Source organism: Ambystoma mexicanum, chromosome 1p (assembly GCF_040938575.1).
Source record: "Ambystoma mexicanum isolate Mex_15411 chromosome 1p, UKY_AmexF1_1, whole genome shotgun sequence".
Taxonomy (NCBI): domain Eukaryota; kingdom Metazoa; phylum Chordata; class Amphibia; order Caudata; family Ambystomatidae; genus Ambystoma; species Ambystoma mexicanum.
In genome coordinates this window covers 732836660-732857160 of record NC_090921.1, presented here as the reverse complement: position 1 = coordinate 732857160, position 20501 = coordinate 732836660, and the positions used below count along the sequence as shown (strand labels likewise).

At 44.4% G+C, this 20501-nt stretch overlaps 1 protein-coding gene across 4 annotated transcripts in view; it reads right to left on the bottom strand.

Moving 5' to 3' along the window:
* SHC1 (SHC adaptor protein 1) overlaps positions 1-20501 on the bottom strand; it is a 604616-nt gene that overhangs the window by 77018 nt on the left and 507097 nt on the right. For all 4 annotated transcript variants that reach the window (XM_069650221.1, XM_069650218.1, XM_069650220.1 and 1 more), the window contains 3 exons: positions 19031-19214; positions 18865-18922; positions 512-688 (listed from right to left, as the gene is read on the bottom strand). In XM_069650221.1, coding sequence (XP_069506322.1) covers positions 512-688; positions 18865-18922; positions 19031-19214 — 419 coding nt within the window. The remainder of the gene's footprint in view (positions 1-511; positions 689-18864; positions 18923-19030; positions 19215-20501) is intronic.

Genomic DNA, 20501 nt, shown 5'->3' with positions numbered 1-20501 from the left:
TAAAAATGTATAGCAATCAGAATGCCACCTGTGTGCCAGTCTCCTCCTTCTGCACCCTTACAACATGTTTTCAATGTGTCCCTTCCCTCTTTTCTCCTTATTCTCCCAGTCCATGCCTATCGTCTTACTATCAGTTCTAACTCCATCCTCGTTCGTCAGAGAGTTCAGGATCTGACATCACCCAAGCGGGGTCACAATACACCTAATTATTTGACAAGGCTTAGGTGTCATAAGACCACTACAGTGGTGAAGGGTGCAATATTAATGCTGGATAACATAACGTGTATTAAATCAACATGGATGAAATTAAATTAATTACTACCGGTTGACTTTCACTAAATTATCATAATTGAGGGGGCACTGCAGCATAGGCCTCCCTTGGGTCACCAAGCACTCTATGCCCATGTTATCTTTGGTGATGCCCTATAGCACTAGAAAGCAATCCCCATGGTGTCCCTTGAAATACTGGGTCATATCAATTCCCATTCCAGTCAATGCTGACCCCACTCACTCATGTCAAAGATGTCCCTTTGTACATTGCCGTTGGAAGCAGAGGCACCACCAGCAACGTTGGCCGGTCGGGATTTCTCCAGGTTCTGCACGTTGACGTAAGATGGATCATCAAACAGCTCACCGCGATTTGATGGTTTGTTGGCAGGTGACCCGGAGCCTGAATACATCTCCCTTCCTGTGCAAAGAAGAAAGTACAAAGAAATCCTTTTAGAAGAATGCATGGGGTATGCACAGACAAACATCTTTTTTTCAGGCAGCCAGGTCACGAAGACATTGGTCGAGTAAAATGCAGGAAGCTTACAAACCAGAGAACCGACACCAGCACCCGAACATATCTAAATAGAAGCAAAATTTGATAGTAAACAGAACCAGAGCTGGGGTGTTTGGGTGCCATTGGTGCTTGGTATCATCCACAAGCTACTTCTAGTGCTCTGGAAATGGGTACTTTCAAAACAATTTGGATGGATGTATGGGTTGCATCAACCAACTAAGGCCTGGAACAAGGAAGTTATGTAATGTTTTGCTGAACCTATAGCTGTTGTGTGGTTACTGGCTTCAATTCCCTTCTTTTTAGGAGACTAACATTTCAGTTGATGCCCCAAACCAGAGTAGTTCTACTCCAGTTCCTTGCCATATAACAGTCCACAGCAATCTCTTACGCAGTAGCCTTTGCACAACCCGGAACATTGTGGAGATCAGATTCATTTTAGAAATCCGACAGCTTGTAGGACACTAGTCCTCTTTATTCAATGGATCATTTTCTCTGCATATTGGCATTTCAGGATTTTACCTGTTGTCCTTCAAGAGAAAACCATCAAAAGAGATGTTTTGGGATGATTTCAAATCAGAGATTTCACTCCCACACTTGAAACAGTTGATTCCTACCTCAAAATATTCCCAGTCAGCTGATATTCCAGGTAAAGTGTTATTTTGTCAACTGCAGCCCTCCATTATCAGAGCCTGAAATAGCATGGGATTATTAAACTTGCCTTTGATAATGGACAGATGCCAGAGGACATTGGCAAAAAAGAGGGAAAGGTAAAGATGGCAGTGGCTCTTCTTGTAAGTGCAAGTTGTCAAAGAAAAATAATGTTGCTCTTTACCTCATTCAATTGCAGCCAATTATTTCATATCTAAGGCTGGAGCTTTTTGGTATGCTCATTTAAATTCAAAGTTCTCATTCTCACACCTGAAACAGTTTATTCCGACCACAAAGCCTACCCACTTGGCTGATCCATCAGAGGAGTTATTTTGTCAAATGCAACACTCCTTAATAAGAGCATGCAACAACTTTGCGTGCTTACACACCAGAAAAGCCAAATCCAGGACTAGCCCTGGGTTTAACACTGTACTTTCCACTCTTAACGGATACACCAACCACACAGAACAAGCAAGAACAACCATGGCTCTCCATAACAATACAAAAAGAAGCCCTGCGACCCAGAAGAGGACAATTGGCTTTCACAGGCGTGAGACCCACCAGTCAGGGGAGCAAACACTGGCTAAAATGGCTTGAGATAGATGAAGGAGCCTGTTAAGATGGATTTCTAAAAATCATCCCTTCAGGGAGGATTTTAGGAGGTCACACTATTAATTGTAGATAGGGGAGACACTGTGATGTTAGCCAAAATCCAATCAGGGTAGGGTGGAAGAGCAGCCATGGCTTAGTCTCAGGAAAAGTACTAGGGATACAATTATCCGCATGGACCAACACCAATAATTCAAGTTAGTCAGCAAGCATATCAAAATTCAATTATTTATTAGTCCTTTCTGACCACACTAAGCATAAAAAAAAATCACAGGTAAGTAAAGCAATCAAAAACCATATATAACACGCATACGCATTCACCCTTGGAAATGAGACTGCACATGCATTAAAAAACAGTATTTAACAGGTGAGTAATGAGATGCACGAAAAACAGTTTGAATAGTAAGAGTAAGCACAAACCCAGTTTCCTCAGTCTAATGAAGTCCAGCCCCAAGGTACATGAGGCCTTGCACCCAATAAGTCACAAGTTCCACCTATAGTTTCTCCAGGGAAGGTATTTCATGGAGTGGGCTGTGGTGATACTTTGAACATTCTTTAAAGTAAGGTAAGCGTTAAATCAGGTCAGTACCCCACCCTGTCCTATTCCCAAGTTAAGTCCTAAGAAAGGATCCTTAGCCCAGGTTCAATGACCAAAGGCCAGGTCAGTTGTAGTTCAGCAACAAGGGCTCTACACCCAATGTATGGGAGACATTGGGTGTAAAGACACAGGTATGTTCACTTACACCCCCCCTCACTCTGAGTCTCCTAGGTGAAATTGCAGGTCCTCTGGAATTTGCTGGGGACACAATCCTCTGTCCTTGGTTCAGGTGAGGAAAGTCATGGGGTTGCAGGTGCAGAGGTAGCTTTTTGTGTTGGGAGTTGACCGCAGTTCCCACCGGACGATTCCATGCTCCTTCTCCTCCCCAATCTCCATCTCCACCTACTGTGTCCACCAGGGCTCTCGCCCTGGGTCTTTAACAACTACCTTGCTCCACTTGCACACCTCATTTCCACCTGCTCCCCAAACTTCCAGTGTTATGCAGATGACACACAACTCTTCTTCAAACTTCCCTCTGATCCTTTTCTTACTTTCTCCAACATTCCGGACTGCCTACCTGCCTACCTGCCATCCAGTCCTGGTGTACTTCCAATGATCTCTGCCTCAACACAAGCAAGACTGAGATCCTTCCTATTGGGACCCCTGCTCCCTCTTTCTGTCCCTCACTCTGGCCATCGTCTATGGGCTCTCCCCCTTCTCCTGCATGTAAAGCCAGAAACCTTTGAATGATCTTCAACTCCTTTTTTTCCTTCATCCCTCACATTCAGGACCTTGCCAAGAAGTCCCACTTTCAACTCCACCTCCTCAAAGGAATTCTTTCTTTCCGCACTTTCCCTAGAAGCCCAATGTCTCTAGAGCTGTGGTTCTCTCTAGGCTAGACTACTACAATAGCCTTTTCCTTAAGCTACCCTCTTCTTCTCCCGCTAATCCAGAATAGGGCTGCACGACTTATCCTTGGCCTCAAGCCGAGGGACCCCATCTCTCCAGCTCTAAATATTCTCCACTGGCTCCCGGTTGCAAGAATCAAATTCAAATCCCTCTGCATCATCCACAAGTTTGTCTGGGGCCGGGGACCAAGCTATCTACACTAAATACTATCCCTTCAGATCTTTACATTCCTCCGTCACCACCTCTCTGTGTGTTAAGCGCTAAACAGCAAGCTGGTGGGCGATTTCTCTCCTCAGCAGGTTCCATCCAATGGAATAGCCTTCCCCTTCCTCTTCGTCTTCGTCTTGAGCCAGATCTCCACAAATTCTGGAAGCTCCTCAAGACGCTCCTTGTCACCTCCTCCTTGCCTTCCTCCCTCCTCTTAAATCCCACAGTTGCTGAGATTGGTGACCAGGGCCCTTATGTGTCCCCCCCGGGTTCTGGTCAACCACACCCAATCGCCTACAGCCTCCCTTTGGAGGCTGACCACTCCACCTAGGCACTTACAGCTGCTCACTGCCTGGCTCCTGATATACCTAGCACTTTCCTCCCCCACTCCCTCATCCCTTCTCTCTCTCTGCACTTGCACATTCTGAATGCTTACAAGGCCTAGTAGGTCTGCTTCTCTCTTTCATTGTTGTATTTGTTTTTCATCTCCCTGTCCCCTCCCTGTTGCCCTGTGAAACACAATTTACTTGACGTATAAGTGCCTTACAAATGCACAATAAATAAATAAAATAAATTTTGCAAGTCCCAAGGCTCTGCTGGGAAAGGCGACGGCTGTAGTGAGGTAGCCCAAAAGAGCAGGTCAGTCCCCTGAATGGTCCACAGACAATTCCAAAGGCTTCCAAGGCACAATCCTCAAGCAGGGGTCGGTCCTTCTGCGATCAGGCAGAGGAGCTGGGCTTCACTGAGTCAATGTTGGTCAGCGGCAGGAGTCGTTCTCGGGTCGTCTGCCGGCTGCTCTTCTTCGGGGAGCAATCCCTTTGAGGCTGGGGAGGTGAGCCCTGGATGCAAAACCTTCCCTAGGTGCCTGGGCAAGTGGGACCTCACAGGGAGTGACTCCCTTCTTGGAGCAAGGACTCCCATTACAGAATGAAACTCCCTGTCCAAACCACCTTCTCTGCATATATGAATATGGAAAAGACATCTCTTGCAACTACAGTATTTTACAAAGATCCTGTTTTACCTCACTTGGCTGCTGGCAATACAAAACAACCGGAATGCCATGGTCAACAAAGAAGGACACCGTTCAAATTGTTTCTGTGACGTGTATAAGAGTGTAGATTGTAAAGCAAAGAGAGAGTACTAGAGAGGCAGTGGGACGGCTACGCAGATGCAAGCCTCCGCAGTATTGATATCCTTGAGGGGCAGAACCACACTGGGCTGCGGACCGATTGGAAACCAGGAGTTGGCTTTCTATCTGACATAGAAGCCCAGGTTGGAACGAGAGCAGAGACAGAAAGATACCAGTCTCGTCAGGTGGCGTGACCAAGCAGGATATGTGGTGGCCCGGGTGGCTGGGAACAGATGCAGAGAACAGACCCCCAAGCTCTGTGCATGTCGGACCGTAGCTACAAAGATACGTAGCCACGGGGAAGGCCGACAAGGTTTCGGAAGCCTGAGAAACCTGATTGAACACATACCGCTACAAGGTACCAAGATTGCGAATAATGGTTGGGGAACACACCCCACTTATGATAGCCTGAGAAAGCCGAGTGAAGAGTAATACGAATGTTGTGCAAAATCACTGAAAAAGCTATTCAGGGTACGGAAGCCTGAGAATCCTGAATATGCAACTAACATGAAAAGGGGAAAGAGGAGATATGACTAATTGAATTAAGACCGAGAAAGCCAGAAACATTGTCAAACTTTGAACAACCAGAGCAGACAACCATCATATCCAAAATAACTTTTGTGAAAGAAAAAAAGCTGTCTGAGGACTAAAGGACTTTAGAGACAGAAACTTTATTTTTGTTTTGTGTGTGTTCTCAAGCAACCCTGGTAAATGGAATTGTTTACATCAAGAAACAGTTTTCTTTATTAAAAGGAGAGACTGCAAAATTATTAAAAGGAGAGACTGCAAAAATACATTTGATATCAAGGCTGGAAATACATCCTGAAAATCTGAAACAAGTCAAGAAGAAATTGGGCCAGACAGAAGCCTTGCTGAGGCTCACGTACAAAGCCTTCCCTTTTCCTTCTTTTAGTTAGGTTTTTTCTATAGTGGTAGGGCCAGTTAGCTGTATAGGATTCGGACTAAAGGGTTTCAATTTGGACTTTAGCATCCACCCTTAGTTTTGTTTAGTTGGGTAGGGAACTTCCCTCATACAAAAAGGGTAAGTTAGGCGTTTAATTCCTTTTCGTTTTAATAAAACCCTTGAAACATGACACACAATCGTCTGAGGCCGCCTTCTGGTTCACCACATTGGGTTATCTGCTGCTGTTGTTGGGTGAGCAGATTGCAAGAACGAAGTTTGGTGGGCATTGAGACAGTAGGTGAGTGCCATGGCTGTCTCACCCACAATGGGTTGAGGATGCTAAAACTAACACTAGGGGGAAGGATAAAACACCTGACCAGAAAAGGAAGCCAAACCTCTCTTAAAAATGGGTACCATGGTCCAAGCGACAAGGCTAACTCTCCGGTAAGGGTAGCAGGTCAACACAGAAATACAATTAGTCCACACACATGAATCTAAAAAATACACATGGATTAAGTGAAAAAAAGTTTAATTTAATAAAGTCACACATCTAATACTATCAGTTCAAATAAGTAGTTGAAACATTAATACATGTTAAAAATATCCCAGTATATTATACAAATTAGTAATGTCTATGAAAGGACTGTACTAACCCCAATATCTATATGTGGACCCTTTGCCAATGGCAAGAACCCAACATAAAATATCAGGAGGTTGCAAGAACCAGGATACTATACAGCCCTAACAAGAAGGTTAAGTACCTAGTAACCTGCGCAACTAAGTGCAGTGTGAAAGGCCCTAGACCTATGGCAGTTTATGGGATTAAAAAGAGAAATAAACTCCATTTTATCCTGGAGAGAAATAGAGTAATAATTCCCAGTTGCCCCGAACAATACATTAAAGCCCGGGAGAGGATGGAACATAGTGAACTTTAGTAAAAGGTTCACAAAGAGTCATTAAATCGAGTCATTACACATTTCAGCAACAGTTACCTTACTGGTGCATTACATGGAACAAGACATACATTGCTACCAGTTGCAGCCATATTTCAAGTACGTTTACCATAGCAGAAATGAAAGGGATGATTTTAAAAATGCATATAAAATCACAGACAAGTATAACAATGGTGCATCTTGGCCCAGAACTCGCTGAACCACATTGGGGGTCCATCAAAAATGTCCAGGGGCAGGCAAGTACCCCAGAGACACCTTAAGAACAGTTCCAGTGTAGTTCAAAGTTCATAGGATATTATGGAAAAAGGTCAGAAGCCATCCACACTGAGGGAGGTAAGTCAATTTGTACCGTACAAGTTCAAATGCTGCAATGATCAACCCCAGGGGAAGCCACAGAAGACCCCAAAAGAGGATTCCAGAGGTCGGGAAGTGGATCCTCAGAGGAGACGTTGCAGGACAGGAGAACCCCACCACCAGAGCAAGTCTATGGGGAAATGCTGTAAGGATTTGTCTCATTGGAATCACAACCATAGACCGGGGGAACAGCCTGGAACTAATATTGTGAACTATCACCCTTTCCTAGGACTTCACAGTAGGTACTCACATGGGTGGTTCTGGCGGAAACGGCTCCAGGGATCTGAATGCAACCAGTACACAGCTCTTCTCTACCAGTGCAGTATTCAGGATTCGGTACTCAACTCAGCATCATGCACACTGATGATCCAAGAAACACAGTAGAAAGACAAAGGCTCTTCCTAGGACATCTGTTTTCAACCCAGGAGTGAACGATCTTGTGTGACAGTATACAGTCCCAGGACAGATGGTAGCAACCTCGGACGTCCCAAACTGAAGATACACCACAGTGATGAACTTGCAGCACCATTCTGGACTCCTGCAGCAACCCACAGCCAAGTGGATGATCCTGGTGGTATGGTCCCAAAGGGAAGGGCTCATCCCAGCCGGTGCAGTGTCACCTGGAGTCTCTTAGAAATCTACAATGAACTTCTGGCAGCGAGAAGCAGGACAATGCCAACCCACTAGCAAGTACTGGCTGGTCACGCAGACTACCACTCAACAAAGTCCCCCACACAGGAAACGAGAGGGCTAGCTCAGGGTCCTCTATTAGCCAATACCAATTAGGGCCATTATGACGGCTGCCATGAAGGGCTCACAAAGAGCCCACATGGTCAGAACAGCCATTTTGAGCGTACCTCTTCGTGTAGACAAAAAAGAGCCCTAGAAAACAAAATGGCCGGGAGCAGGATTTTAAAAAAGTGTCCCATGGAAGTGGGGGAGGAACGTCCGGTGGCGAGACATGGTATCCCCCCCTTTCCAAATATCCCTGTCCCATCCTATTTTACAGGATATTCCAACTTCCCAGATACCCCCCCCCTTTTCTACACAAATACGTAGCCAAGGAAGTAGAGATCTGAGCTGGAAAGGAGTACTACCCATGGAATACATTGAACATGTCCCACCAAAAAGATCAGGCAGGGTCAGGCACTTGATCTTAATTACAAACACCTGACACCTATTAGCTTTCCTCACATGACTGAAAGGTGAAACACCGAGACACACACTGAGGCCAGGCGATGCACGAGAAGGAGCAGTTCTTCCAGGCCGAGAATGGAGACCAAGCAGAGCACTCTCTCTCGATCAACTAAAGCAGGGCCGTGACATGCGGGATGTTGAGAGAGCAGATCACCAGGAACGCAGAGTTGTAAGGAGATCAGCTGGATGCCCGCATTGCTTTGTGACCGCTGAGTGTTTTGAGTGGTCAGCAAACAAGAGAAGAGGATGGCGCCTGCCAGGTCCTGTGGGAAGCAGTACGCTCCCCTCCCAAGGTGAGAACCAAGCGATGGAGAATCCTGGAGTCTACAGGTGGTGGCCTTCGCAGGAAAGGAGGAGGCGTCACCATGGGGAAGACTTCGACCACATGGCTGGTGAGTGATGAAAGAAGCCGGGCCGTGCACAGTACACGTTGAAGGTTGCGCGATTGATTAGAAGTTAGAAGTAATGAAGCAAAACTTTATTAAAGAGTGTTCTTGAAATTCAAGATACTTTATCAGCGTAGTGGTCCTGCGAGGTACGCTCATGTTGTCGAAAGACTCCGTGCTGCGAATGAACGTACGATTTAAAGTGAAAGGCAACATGAAAAGTGAAACATCAATGAAGTAGAAAATTGTGAATAATGGTGACTATCCCAGGGAGGCTGAAGTGAAAAGGAACAGAAAAACGAGGTTTGATCCCAGCAGAGGAGTGAGAGATTTATTTTTGGACTTTGAAATAAGTACTGTGCTCGAAACTACATTTACCAAGAGACCTTAGTGTAGGAGAGAAAAAGTGAAGTTTGAGGAAAGAAGGTCGAAGTAGGCATGCCAAGGTAAGAGCAAAAGTTTCGAAAGTCTTTGACAGAGGAAGGAAAGTGAAAAGAGGCTTGAGCCCGACAGAGGGAAGCCTATGAAGGTGTGATTGAAGCTTGGGGAAGGGAACCCCTAATTTGTGATTGGGGGTTTGAGCCCGGCAGAGGGAGACCTATATTGAATTGTGATAACCAGAAATATACAAACTTAAATTGAACTGTATTACAAGCTAAAAGGGGACCTGGGCTGAAGTGAGAAAGCCGAGAGGTCCAGCAGATAAACTAGTGAGTTTTCGTGGAAGGTCAAGTGGGTCCTGGTCCACAAAATGAACTGCATCCTTGTGTCCGAGGCCAGAGTGTGTCGCAAGGTTCGGGTGTGTCACAAGGTCCAAGTGTGTTGCCTTACCCTGTGCTACAAAACATGGAGAAGGGAGTTACTCAGCCATACTGACATTTTTTTTGTTTTTTAAAACATCTATTTATTAGCATGTCAACAAATACAAATCACATCAATATAATACAAGGGTTTTTTAGATTTTAGCAGAAGCATAAACACATCGTTCAACTACATTCAAATAAGTATACACTGCAAAGCAAACATTACAATCCAATACACCCCCCATAGCCACACTAAATCACTTTCAGTGTATGTAAACAACAAGAGTCTCAAAAAAATATAACCACCCCTCCTATCAGAAGACATACATAGACACAAGACTCCACGTAGACCAACACCAAACCAATACACTAAGAAAGAGAGCAAAGAAGAAAGACAAGAAACATTAGAAAGAAAAGAGGGAAGAGAAGAGAGAAAGAGAAGAAAAGAGGAAAAGATAAAAAAAATAAAAAATAAAAAGAGAAAACAAAATAAAAATAATTTCCACTCCTCAATATCATCCATACCTTAGATATTTAGCCATATAAGGCATTGAATGGCCCCCACATTGAAATGTATTCCTCCTCCTCTCTCGCTTCGAATGACATTTTATCATAAGCAGACAGGGTCTGCAACTCCATTAACCAGTCCTCCACTGATGGCTTCTTCCTGGTTTTCCAAACTCGAAGAATCAGTCGCATCGCAACTAACAAAGCTTTATCAATCCAACTGTTATATTTCACAGAATCAGAACATCTACCCCTATGTAGAACGATTATATTAACTGCCGATCTCTGCAAAAAAAATTTACAGGTTGAAGTGGCTATGTATATCTGGAAATCTATAAATATATGTACAAAATGTTGCAAGTGAGTAATGGGTGCGGGCTTAGGCTTCTTTGGTGAGTAGCCAAGTTTTGGCATTTTGTCTGAATCGGTGGAAGGATGTTTCGGTTCTGAGATCAAGTGCTAGGGAGTTCCAGAGTTTCGAGGCAAGCACAGGGAACCTTGAGTCACCTGCTCTTTGAAGCTTGTGTCTGGAGACGTTTAGGCAGTGGGTTTGAGCTGATCTGGTTGGTCGAGATGGGGCATTGTGCGAGAGGTTGTCAGCAAGGTATCTAGGGGCTTGGTTGGACAGACACTTGTGGGTAAGGGAGAGCGTTTTGTACTCAATTCTTTGAGGTACAGATAGCCAGTGGGTGGAGCATCTCAAATCTGAGATTGTTCAGATTTTGGTATATTCAGGGCTGCCCAGAGTATTATTTTGAACTACTTGTAACTTGTTAATGTTCTTTTGGCTAGTGCCCAAATAGAGTGCATTACAATAATCGATTTTTGAAAGTACTAGTGTCCAGCTAATGTTATGCAATTGGATGGTGATGGGTAGGGTCTGCAGGCGTTAATAAGCTTACAAGTGTAGGCAGTAGAGGATGAGATGCCATTAATTTGTCTGGTCAGGGTGAGGGAGGAGTCCAGGTATATCCCTAAGGTTTTGACGTGGTTGGATACAGAGATGTTGTTGCCGTAGATGGTGAATGTTTGGTAAAGTTTGTCAAGGTTGTTGAGTCTGGATTGAGAACCTAGAAGAAGAAGCTCTGTCTTGTTGTCATTGAGGCAAAGTTCATGCTTGGCCATCCATTCTTGAATGATAGAGTAAATGTCGTTGAGGACTTTGTTGTCAGTGGTGTAGTCGCCTGTTAGTGGAATGAGTATTTGAGTGTCATCTGCGTAGTTCGTGTAGATGACACCCAAATGATCCAGAATGTCGAATAGGGGTTCGGTAAACACATTTTATAATGTGGGCGAGACGCAGGATCACTGTGGGATGCCGCAGGTTACGGGGGTTGGTTCGGCTACGGCGAAGGGTGCGAAGACCCTCATGGACATGTTATTCAAAAAGGACTGAATCCAGGCGTTGGCTTTGTCAGAGAAGTTGGCTGCGGATGCTAGGTGTTTGCATAGACTGTCGCGATTTACCAAATCGAAGGCGGCAGAAAGGTTGAGGAGTAGTAGGGCCAGTTTGCCATCGTCTTTTAGGTTGTCCATTTGTGTTTTGAGGTCAATCATGGCAGTCTCAGTGCCATGTTTGGGGCAGAAGCCAGGTTGTCTTAGTCCAAGTAGGTCGTTTTTCTCTAGGTGGTTCTGGATCTGCAGGTAGGCTGCTCTATACAGAATTTTTAATAGTAATAGGAAAGGTACTGTTGTGATGGGTCTGTAGTTGGTAGGGATGTTGGGGTCTAGTGTGGGTTTCTTAAGCAGGGGTAAGACCCATGAGTCCTTAAGGTTGTTGGGTACTATACTAGATGTGAATGACGAGTTTATGAGTGAAGTGATAAAAGGAACTATATGTTTGGCCGCGTCTTTAATTACTGGGGCTGGGCAGGTGTCGCCTTGGCATTTGGAGGGTTTCAGGGTGGATATGTCTTCAGCCTCTTTGGTTGTGATGGTTGAGAATTCAAATGGGGTATTGTTGTCTGTTTAGTAGGAGGGCGTGATTTTAGGCTATTAGCAGTGGTAAGGCTTGCTTTCTTAGACTCAATTTTGGCTTGAAGCATGGCAATTTTGCTGAGGGCTTCTTGGATATTCGTACACCAAGAGGTATCTTTGGTGCATGTATCAGGTATGGGGGATGGGGATTCAAGCTCCCTCAAAATATTGAAAAGCTCTTTTGTGTTGGATTTGGCCTTGCTGATTCTCTCGTTGTACATGCTATTTTTCGTTTGGATGATTGCTGTCTCATAGTGTTTGGAGGCTGAGGTATATGACAACTTGTTGATGATTGTGGAGGAGGGTTTCCGTACTGATTCAGCATGTCTCTTGTTTTTACAAAGTGTTTTGTAGTTCAGGGGTGAACCATGAGTTGTGGTGCGTGCGTGCATGGTTTGGCTTTACGAAGTTTAAGCGGCGCGACAATATTGATGGCTTTGAGGATAGTTGTGTTGTAGAGGTCTACTAGATCTGTGGGGTTAGCAAGGGTAGGTGTAAAGTTGATGATGGGTTGGAGTAGAGGGATTAGTTTCTCAGCTGTGATGTTTTTGTTATTTCTTGTGAAAGCAGGTGGAGCATTAGATGGTGGTGGTGAAGCTTGTTTGTCTTTGGTGATGGTGAAGGTGATAAGATGGTGGTCAGTCCAGACACAGGGTGTGTTAGATAGAATAGTGGTGTCGCAGTTAAGGTCCGCTAGCCAGTCCAAGGTTCTCCCTTTGTTGTGAGGTGGTTGAGAGATGTGATGGGTGAATCCTAGCTCAGAGATGGTGTTGGTGACCATATTTGCTTTGTCGTCTTTGGTGTCGTTATAGCCAAGATTGAAGTCGCCTAGAATAAGTATCTGTGAATTGGGTTTGGTGTTGTTGGAGAGCAGGAGAGCGATGTCATCGTTGAAGGAGGAGAAGGGGCCAGGTGGTCTAAATATGAGATGGATGGTGATAGTATTTGTGTTGGTTGTGGATAGTTTGATGGTAAGCAGTTCTGTTTAATTGACTATGTGTCTGATATTCAGGGAGATCTTTGCTATGAAGGTGACGCCTCCGCCTTTAGCTGTTTGTCCAGGCGGTATATGGAAAAACCATTTGGGATGACTAGTGGCATGGATTCACATTCTATGAATATTCTGCGTCGTCAGGCTGGGAATCCTCTGTAAAATAAAGCAGTTTAGCTTTAAGCTAAAAACTGAATTGTCGCTTGTATAGCCCATTGCTGTCACTTTGGGTCATACTGCCACAACCAATGACACACGTCCACCTTCGCTCCAGGGAGTGCTCGAGTTTCCCTCTTCGATTTTCTCAAGTATTTTGCCTATTGTTCATAGTTTTTTCTTCCAAATGTTTTCAATCCGTTACCGTTGTGACTTGTCAGCAGTGGGGATCCTTCCACTTCACCCGACTTTCACAGCATGCCACGCACCACGTGTGAAAGGTGTCTGTGGGGTGGTACGGTTGAATTTCATTTTTGGTGTCCTCTTGGACAGCTGCAGAGGAACTTAACGGCACTGGATCTTTGGAGCCCTTCACATGCTTCGGAACATTGAACTTTCTCATCAGACAGACCTCCCTCTGGTTCTCAACTCAGCTTAGGGAATGTCTTGGAGCAGAAAAGAGTCACTGCATGTCCATAAGGATGCTCACAAGGTTTCAGCTGAATCTGAGCGTTACAAGAAGATGTGCTACAACATGGCATCGGTCCCAGGTTATTGGCAGTTTGCAGGCTAGGGAGGTTGCATCTCTTTGAGGGATGGTGCAAAATGCAGGTAGTCTTAAGACTGGCTAGACCAACCAGTCCAGAGGAGGAAGTCATCTGCAGGAGATCTTCCCCGACACTCGCCATTCGGGGTCGGGCCGGAAGCGGTCACTCACCAACTCTGGCAGTTGCTGGGGATCTTCAGTCCAGTGGTCGACAGTTTCTGCTCCAGGAGCCTCACCTTTAATGCAGGAAAACCGTCTGATACCACCAATTACCAGACATGCATCCATTCAAACTTGGGGAATGGCTGTCCAGTGGGGATAGCCAGCCTACCAGCACAAACTGGTTCCAGGCAGGCACACTACAGGACAAAGACCAGGGGAGTTTCAGTCACCTCCCCCACTTTCAGTCCTTTCAGGTACTCAGAGTCATGGCAGGCTTTACCCATCAAAACCTCCCCCATCGAGGCAGGTAGAAGAAGATTCAAGAAAGAACCAGTCATCAAGAACAGGGCCTATGACAACAGCCCACAAAAAGTCATGCAAAAAGGTACACTGCCATCAGCCTGACGGATGAACTTGGAACAGTAACTAAAAGTTATTGGAACAGTGAGAATAGGGAGACATGGTTTCCCCCCCAGCACTCCACTTAGGGTGGGGTGTGCTGATCTCACAAAATAAATTATAGGTGGGACAAAAAGTATCCCCCGCTTGTAACATGTGTTAACACAGGTAAAATAAAAGAGGAAGCTCAAGGAGCTCCCAGCAGCACTGCACAGAAAGTGCTGTTGTGTGCTGCATTAATAAAAAGGTAGATGCCAGAAAAAATGGAGGAAATAATAACTCCATTAAAAAGTAACAGAATGAGGTAAAAAAAAAAAAGGGGTTCCGTGGTTACAGTAAAATATTGAGTGAGTGTGGAAAAAGGTTACCACTCACCCATGAGAATCAGTCCAAAAATACAATATTCCAGCAAAAATGCTGGGGGGTCTCTCAAAGTGGGGAGAATTTAACTCAAAAAGGAAATTCTACCTAACAGATCTGCACCATTCAAACAGGCAGTGGCTATCCAATCATGGGTAGCCACTGGCCACAACGTCTCCGCAGCAACTGACATTCAGGCAAAAGAATGTGTACTGGGACCAGCCAGTCACAGATCCCACATCTGGGCTCACAAACAAACCGCCCCGTTTCTCACTCTCATGAAAGCAGCAGCTTTCCCCCGAAAAGGGCATTCCATATATGGCATTTCCTGACCTGAGAAGGCAGGAAGAAAGCCAAAGAACAATATGGCCAAAGGACAAGCGAAAACCTTGTGACGTAGCCATTTTAGGGTGCCAGCCACTGTGGAGGGTCAGAAGAAGGATGTAGACACTCTGAGAACATGTTCCACATGTTTTATGAAAGAATAAGGCCTAACATTGCCTACCGCTAGGGGATATTCCCTACTTTTATATCTAATTAGGGTGCTTGTTAGTCATCCGTGAATTTCCAAATGAATAAGTCTGCTGTCCAAAACTAATCTAACTGGCCATACCACTATTCTAAATAAAGGTCTGGAGAATGGCTGCCTTATATAGTCTTCACATTCTTAATCATAGGCACCCTGGGTACGGGGGTAGAGGGGTTTTGACTCACTGCCCATTCTCTACTGTGATTTTCATTGACTAGTGTGTGATTTGTGCCCATCCGCAACCGCCTCTCCCTGGCCTGTTGGTTCTCAAACCCTGAGCCATAATTCTTCTTGTGGATTGTCTGTGGTGTCCCCTCTGGCTGATTGCGCCATCTCCTTCACCCGTTGGGTAAAAAGGAGAATTTATCATACTTCTGTGCATAACTGCAGCAGTCCTACTTAGTTTGTCCCTTCTTTATTGGAAAACATTTAGGACAGTATGGGATTTTTAGACGCTAGTAGTGATTATATTGTCATTTCTGAATCTTAAATCCCTGAAGCGCACCCTTTGCCATTTAGAAACATAATGTAACAATAGTATCACATGTGTTCTGTATGGGTACTTGAGTACACCGAGACTTGTTCTGGCCCACTGGTGTGTTATCTTGTTTTTAATGATCAGACTACTATAAATAGCATTGTTTTCTGTTATTTTAATACATATTTTATTTCCTTGCAAATGGGAAAAGTACGTGGAGTCGCGTGGCTACTGTCATCCCATGATTGTTTTCTTTCCTTGTAGTGCTTATACACCAGGGTGTGCCTGTGCTCCACACTATTACTCTCTTTAAAGTCGCTCTTTATAAAACATTTTCAGTCCATCTCCTATTACAGCTATAGGCAGGGGAACTCCATCCATAGAAACAGTCATACTACACGGTCGTGCACTACGTGAGCATTGAAGTAACATCAATGGAGCGCCTAAGGATAAGCTAGTTTGTGATATTTTCAGGCAAGAGCCTAGCATCAGAGTTATTGGGATCGTTGAACTTCCTCAGTCAGCTGCTTTTCATTTTGAATGCCCTTTTTCAGATACTTTTTTGTGACATTTAGTCTAATCATGCTGGGCATGGCACCTCCTAATCTCTCATTTATCTACTCTTTGGGCGATATGCTGACATTAATATCACCATCTTGTTCCAACCTAGTAGTTTATGAGGTCTTTAAGTACTGGTTAAACAATTAAAATGATTCCCAAACGAGTTCTTTCATGTTCCGCTTGTCAGACTTTAGGCTAACTCTTAAATTTACTTATTCAACATGTCAAGCAGGTCACACTCCAGACAGTCTTTTCCAATGATTTTGTCAAGTTTCCGTTTGAAGTTCTTCCTACGTTAAAGTTAACTGTTCATTGTGCTATTCCTCTTGCCAAAATTCACAGAACTCCCAGTAAACAAACCAATGTGAAAAATCTTTGGCACCTCATCTTTAACATTTGCTTGCATTTGAACATCAACTTCTTGACCACAGTAGGATTTTCTGAGAAAAGCAAAAGGTAACTTATTATCATTTAATTCACATGGGGTTTCCAAACTGTTCCTTCCTTCTTAGTGCCAAGGTATCTCATCGTGATGGTGCACTATATGAGTAAACTTAACCAAACTATGTGTGGGGGTCCGAAATTAACACAGTTCATCCCATGTTTTTGCTATGATTTTATGATTACATGATGTATGGTACTTACCCTTGTCTAGAGATCCCCACTAACCCTCAGCAAAATAAAGTGTAGGGGATTTTGCCAGAAGGTAATTTTACTGATACTGGCTTTAGAGATGGGAAGGGTTTTGTCTGAGGTCCATTAAGGATTTTATAATATATTGCCTCGCTCGGCATATTGGAATAACTATAATAAAAAGTATATATATATTGTTCAGTACATTTGTGAAGTGTCTTCTCTTGTGTAACCCAGCTGTCAGCCCATCCCCTCTTAATAGTGAAGCCTGATTGATCTACTAGGTTATCAATTGAGAAACATTTGTTCTAACTTAGTGGACACCATGTTTTCTCCTTTAGGATACATCTCTTCACACCACCCACCAGAGGGCTTTGGAAAAATCTCCCTAACAGGTAGCATTTTATTCCCTATTCTTTGAAGGTTAGAATCAAATTATTTTAAGCGAGTGAATTAATAACCACTGCCAATGGGGGTATTTCTCCAGAAAGGAAAAATATACTTTAACGTTAGCGGATATGTTGTTAGCTACACTTCTTTTCACCTAGAAGGTCATTCAAACCACAAGATGTATTTTTACCATAAAGCTTCAGATGAGGTAGTAACACTAAGAGTGCTTAACTGTGCCACTGATTTACTGATATCCAAATGTATCCATGTAGCTGTGTCGAAGGAAATAGGGGGACATGGCTTTCTATTTTTTGTTGAGAGCATTTTCCTGTTCTTAGAAAGCAGAGGTTTTTAGTATGCCATTTATCTGCAGGGCTGGAGCCAAAGCATGTGTGCATACGAGAAGGGTACCATCTTATTCCAGATTCCATGGGTACGCTTCTGCATACTGCACAGGAGATACCCAAACCCTAACGAGATCTGGCGTTTTGCACCTGGTTGGCCATTGACTAGCACAAGATGTAGATGTGAGGATGCTGAATTTAATCACTGAGCCTTTGTCATTGACCCTCAAAAATGCTTGGTTGTTCAGGGATAGTGAAAGGGGTTGAAAGCCTAACTTGGAGAAGATTGCGATGAATTGGTATGTTAATAAAAATGCACAAATAAAAATAACAGATGACATAAAAATGATGAACTGATAGGACTGGTGAGAAGCATTGCTACGGCTTGCTGCAATTTCTAGATATTTCTAGCTGGACAGATGTTCAAGTTCAACGGATGCCAGCCATTCCTAATTTGTATGGGGTATCAGCAGCTCAGTGACTGACACATTGCTGAAAACTGACATCATGGGTTTTAACTGGCCACTATTGAGTGTGGCATGCCATATACAGACATATGACAGATGTGTGACACGCAGGCAAGAATAGGGATCTAGCCAAGAGGGTATACTAGGCTTGAATAAAGAAAAATAAGGGGAATACAGTCCACAGAGTGAAGCATAGAGCAAAACAGAACAGATAATATGGCCCCACTAGCCCTCTTTAAGTGCTAGTAATTGTAATTGGTTACACAATAACCAATTACAATTACTAGCACTTAGAGGGATTAAGCGTGTGGGACGTATGGGCAATAACAACACTGGACAAAATGCAGGAAACTGAGATGGGTGTAGGCTGAGGAGTCTGATCTGCAGTGATGCAGTGTTCCATGTAGAGACAGATGGGGTTTATGAAACAGTGCATGCAGGAACTTAAGTGGCTATAATCGGAGTCAAATGGAATGTAGGCTGCAAGGGAAATGTTGCCTGCTGGAAGCTCTGGCATAGAATGTGTGACAGGCAGGGATAAAAGGGATGTGGCTTTGGCCTAGCGAACATGTCTTGTGTGAAGAACATATTGCATCGGGCCTGTCGTGAAACCCGTCACTTCTTTCCCTCCGACTTTTTCGGCATGTCCCAGGAAAGCACCCCCACAAACCGAAACAGGGGCACTTGTGTCCAACTGTATGGACCAGAGAAACAAGGAACAAGAACACATTGTAAGCACTGCCCTCAAGCAAGTGAACTTTCAAATACAGAGGGGTGTTGTCAAACTTGATTCAAGGCTTCAAATTCACACTAAATGTACACATTCAGGACAATTCTGACAGCCTCCGCCCCATCTACAAATTCTACCAGATGACAATCTCACTTAGGACAGGTGGGGGCAAGCATCTTCAGTATTATAACTTTCTCCGATTAGTTGCAAACCTTGAAGAGGAGGGTGCTGCTTCATATCATATTCACCGCCAGACATCTGACCCACAGGCTGAAAAGTAAAGGAAGCAGTGAAAAGTTTGGACGACATGAAAGAAACAGCAGCTCATCAATCTCTTTTGCAGTAGGTGCTTCAGCTTGAGTGACAGGTCATACATACCAAGGTGGCACCAAGGTGAGTTGGAAGCTGGCCAGGAACTCGTGCCTGTCCTGCGCCATCCCGCAGTCTCATGTCCACTACGCCGCCAATGGGTGGCTCCTTTCCAGGGAAATCATTGTAGTACTGGTGATCTGGAGGCTCCTCCTCCTCCTCGTCCCAGGCAGACCCATCAAAACCTGCCATCCTGAAGAAAACGAAAAGAATTTGGGAAGGCAAAATGGCCAATTGTCCCATGACACAAAACCCTAAAAAATCCCACAACACTGCCCCTGCTCCCCAACACTAGAACAATTGTGACAGACACCACACAGATCCCTTACCTATGCTCATAGCCCACATGTGACATATTTAGCATGACATTCCTCAAGGAAACTGGCACACTAGTTCCTCACAGAAGGACATTAAAAAAGCATTACCTTTATGGTGACCCTCTGCAATTAGTATACAGATTTGATCCGGTTATGAAAAAGTCAAACTGCACAGGGAATTACTCCTTTCAACTCTTTTGAATATCCTGGGACGCTGCTCCTGCTACTGATGCAGAGGTTAATCAGTAACTACACTTTCTGCTTAATCATCAAACCTATATTACAAATAAAAACATTCACTGTCCAGTTCAGGGGACTTCAGTGCTGTTTGAGGAAATCAAGGTTTGCGGTTCTCTGTCCCATTTAATGCGACCCCTAAACTTTCTGCTGACTTACCTGCGTTTTTTAAACTTTTATTTGGTGGTCAAAGGGACGTCTACCACAGTTCCCCAGAAACTACACAACCATGGTAGACCATTAACTGCCAGGGCAGGGAGCTTTTGAATCACCCCATTTTGGTCCAAAGGTGGTTCTGTAAGTGTATTGGAGACTTGTGGCAGCTGTAATTTAGTTCTAGCTTCACCTGAAGCGCATTCGCAGCCCACTGCAACATTATGGCAGCCATTGGGATACTAATGTAGTTTGTAAGCCCTACTCCAGGTCATTTTGCTTTGGGTCATTCCTTGATCTGTGTGCAGCACGAAACTTCCTAAAAAGGCTGTTGTGATGACATGGTCCAGCTCTGCACCGTTCACAGCGTTTTAAACTCTTTTAGCCTATTTCTTTGCCCCACACAAGCCCAATAAATATCATGAGTGCGCAGACCAGAGTGTTCGGCAGATTGTGGGTCCTCCAGTTAAGAAAACATCTTAGTGTTATTTGAGGGCTGGCTTAGACCATCCCCTGAGCGAGTGTACTAATCTAGGAGAAAACCTGTGCATTCCTAAAATCAGGAGATTATTACCCGAATTACTGGAAAACTGCCACAGAGATAGGAGAATGAATCTGAGAACCTGGTTTGGTCATACTGGCTGGTCCCTGGCTCCTATGTTCTTGCCCAGAATCCTCGTAAGGTGGCTGAAGTCCTTCAGAGGATTTTACTCATTCTGCCCACATTCCTCCTCACTAGCTAAACTGGCTGTCCTTTCTTGGGACCTTTACTG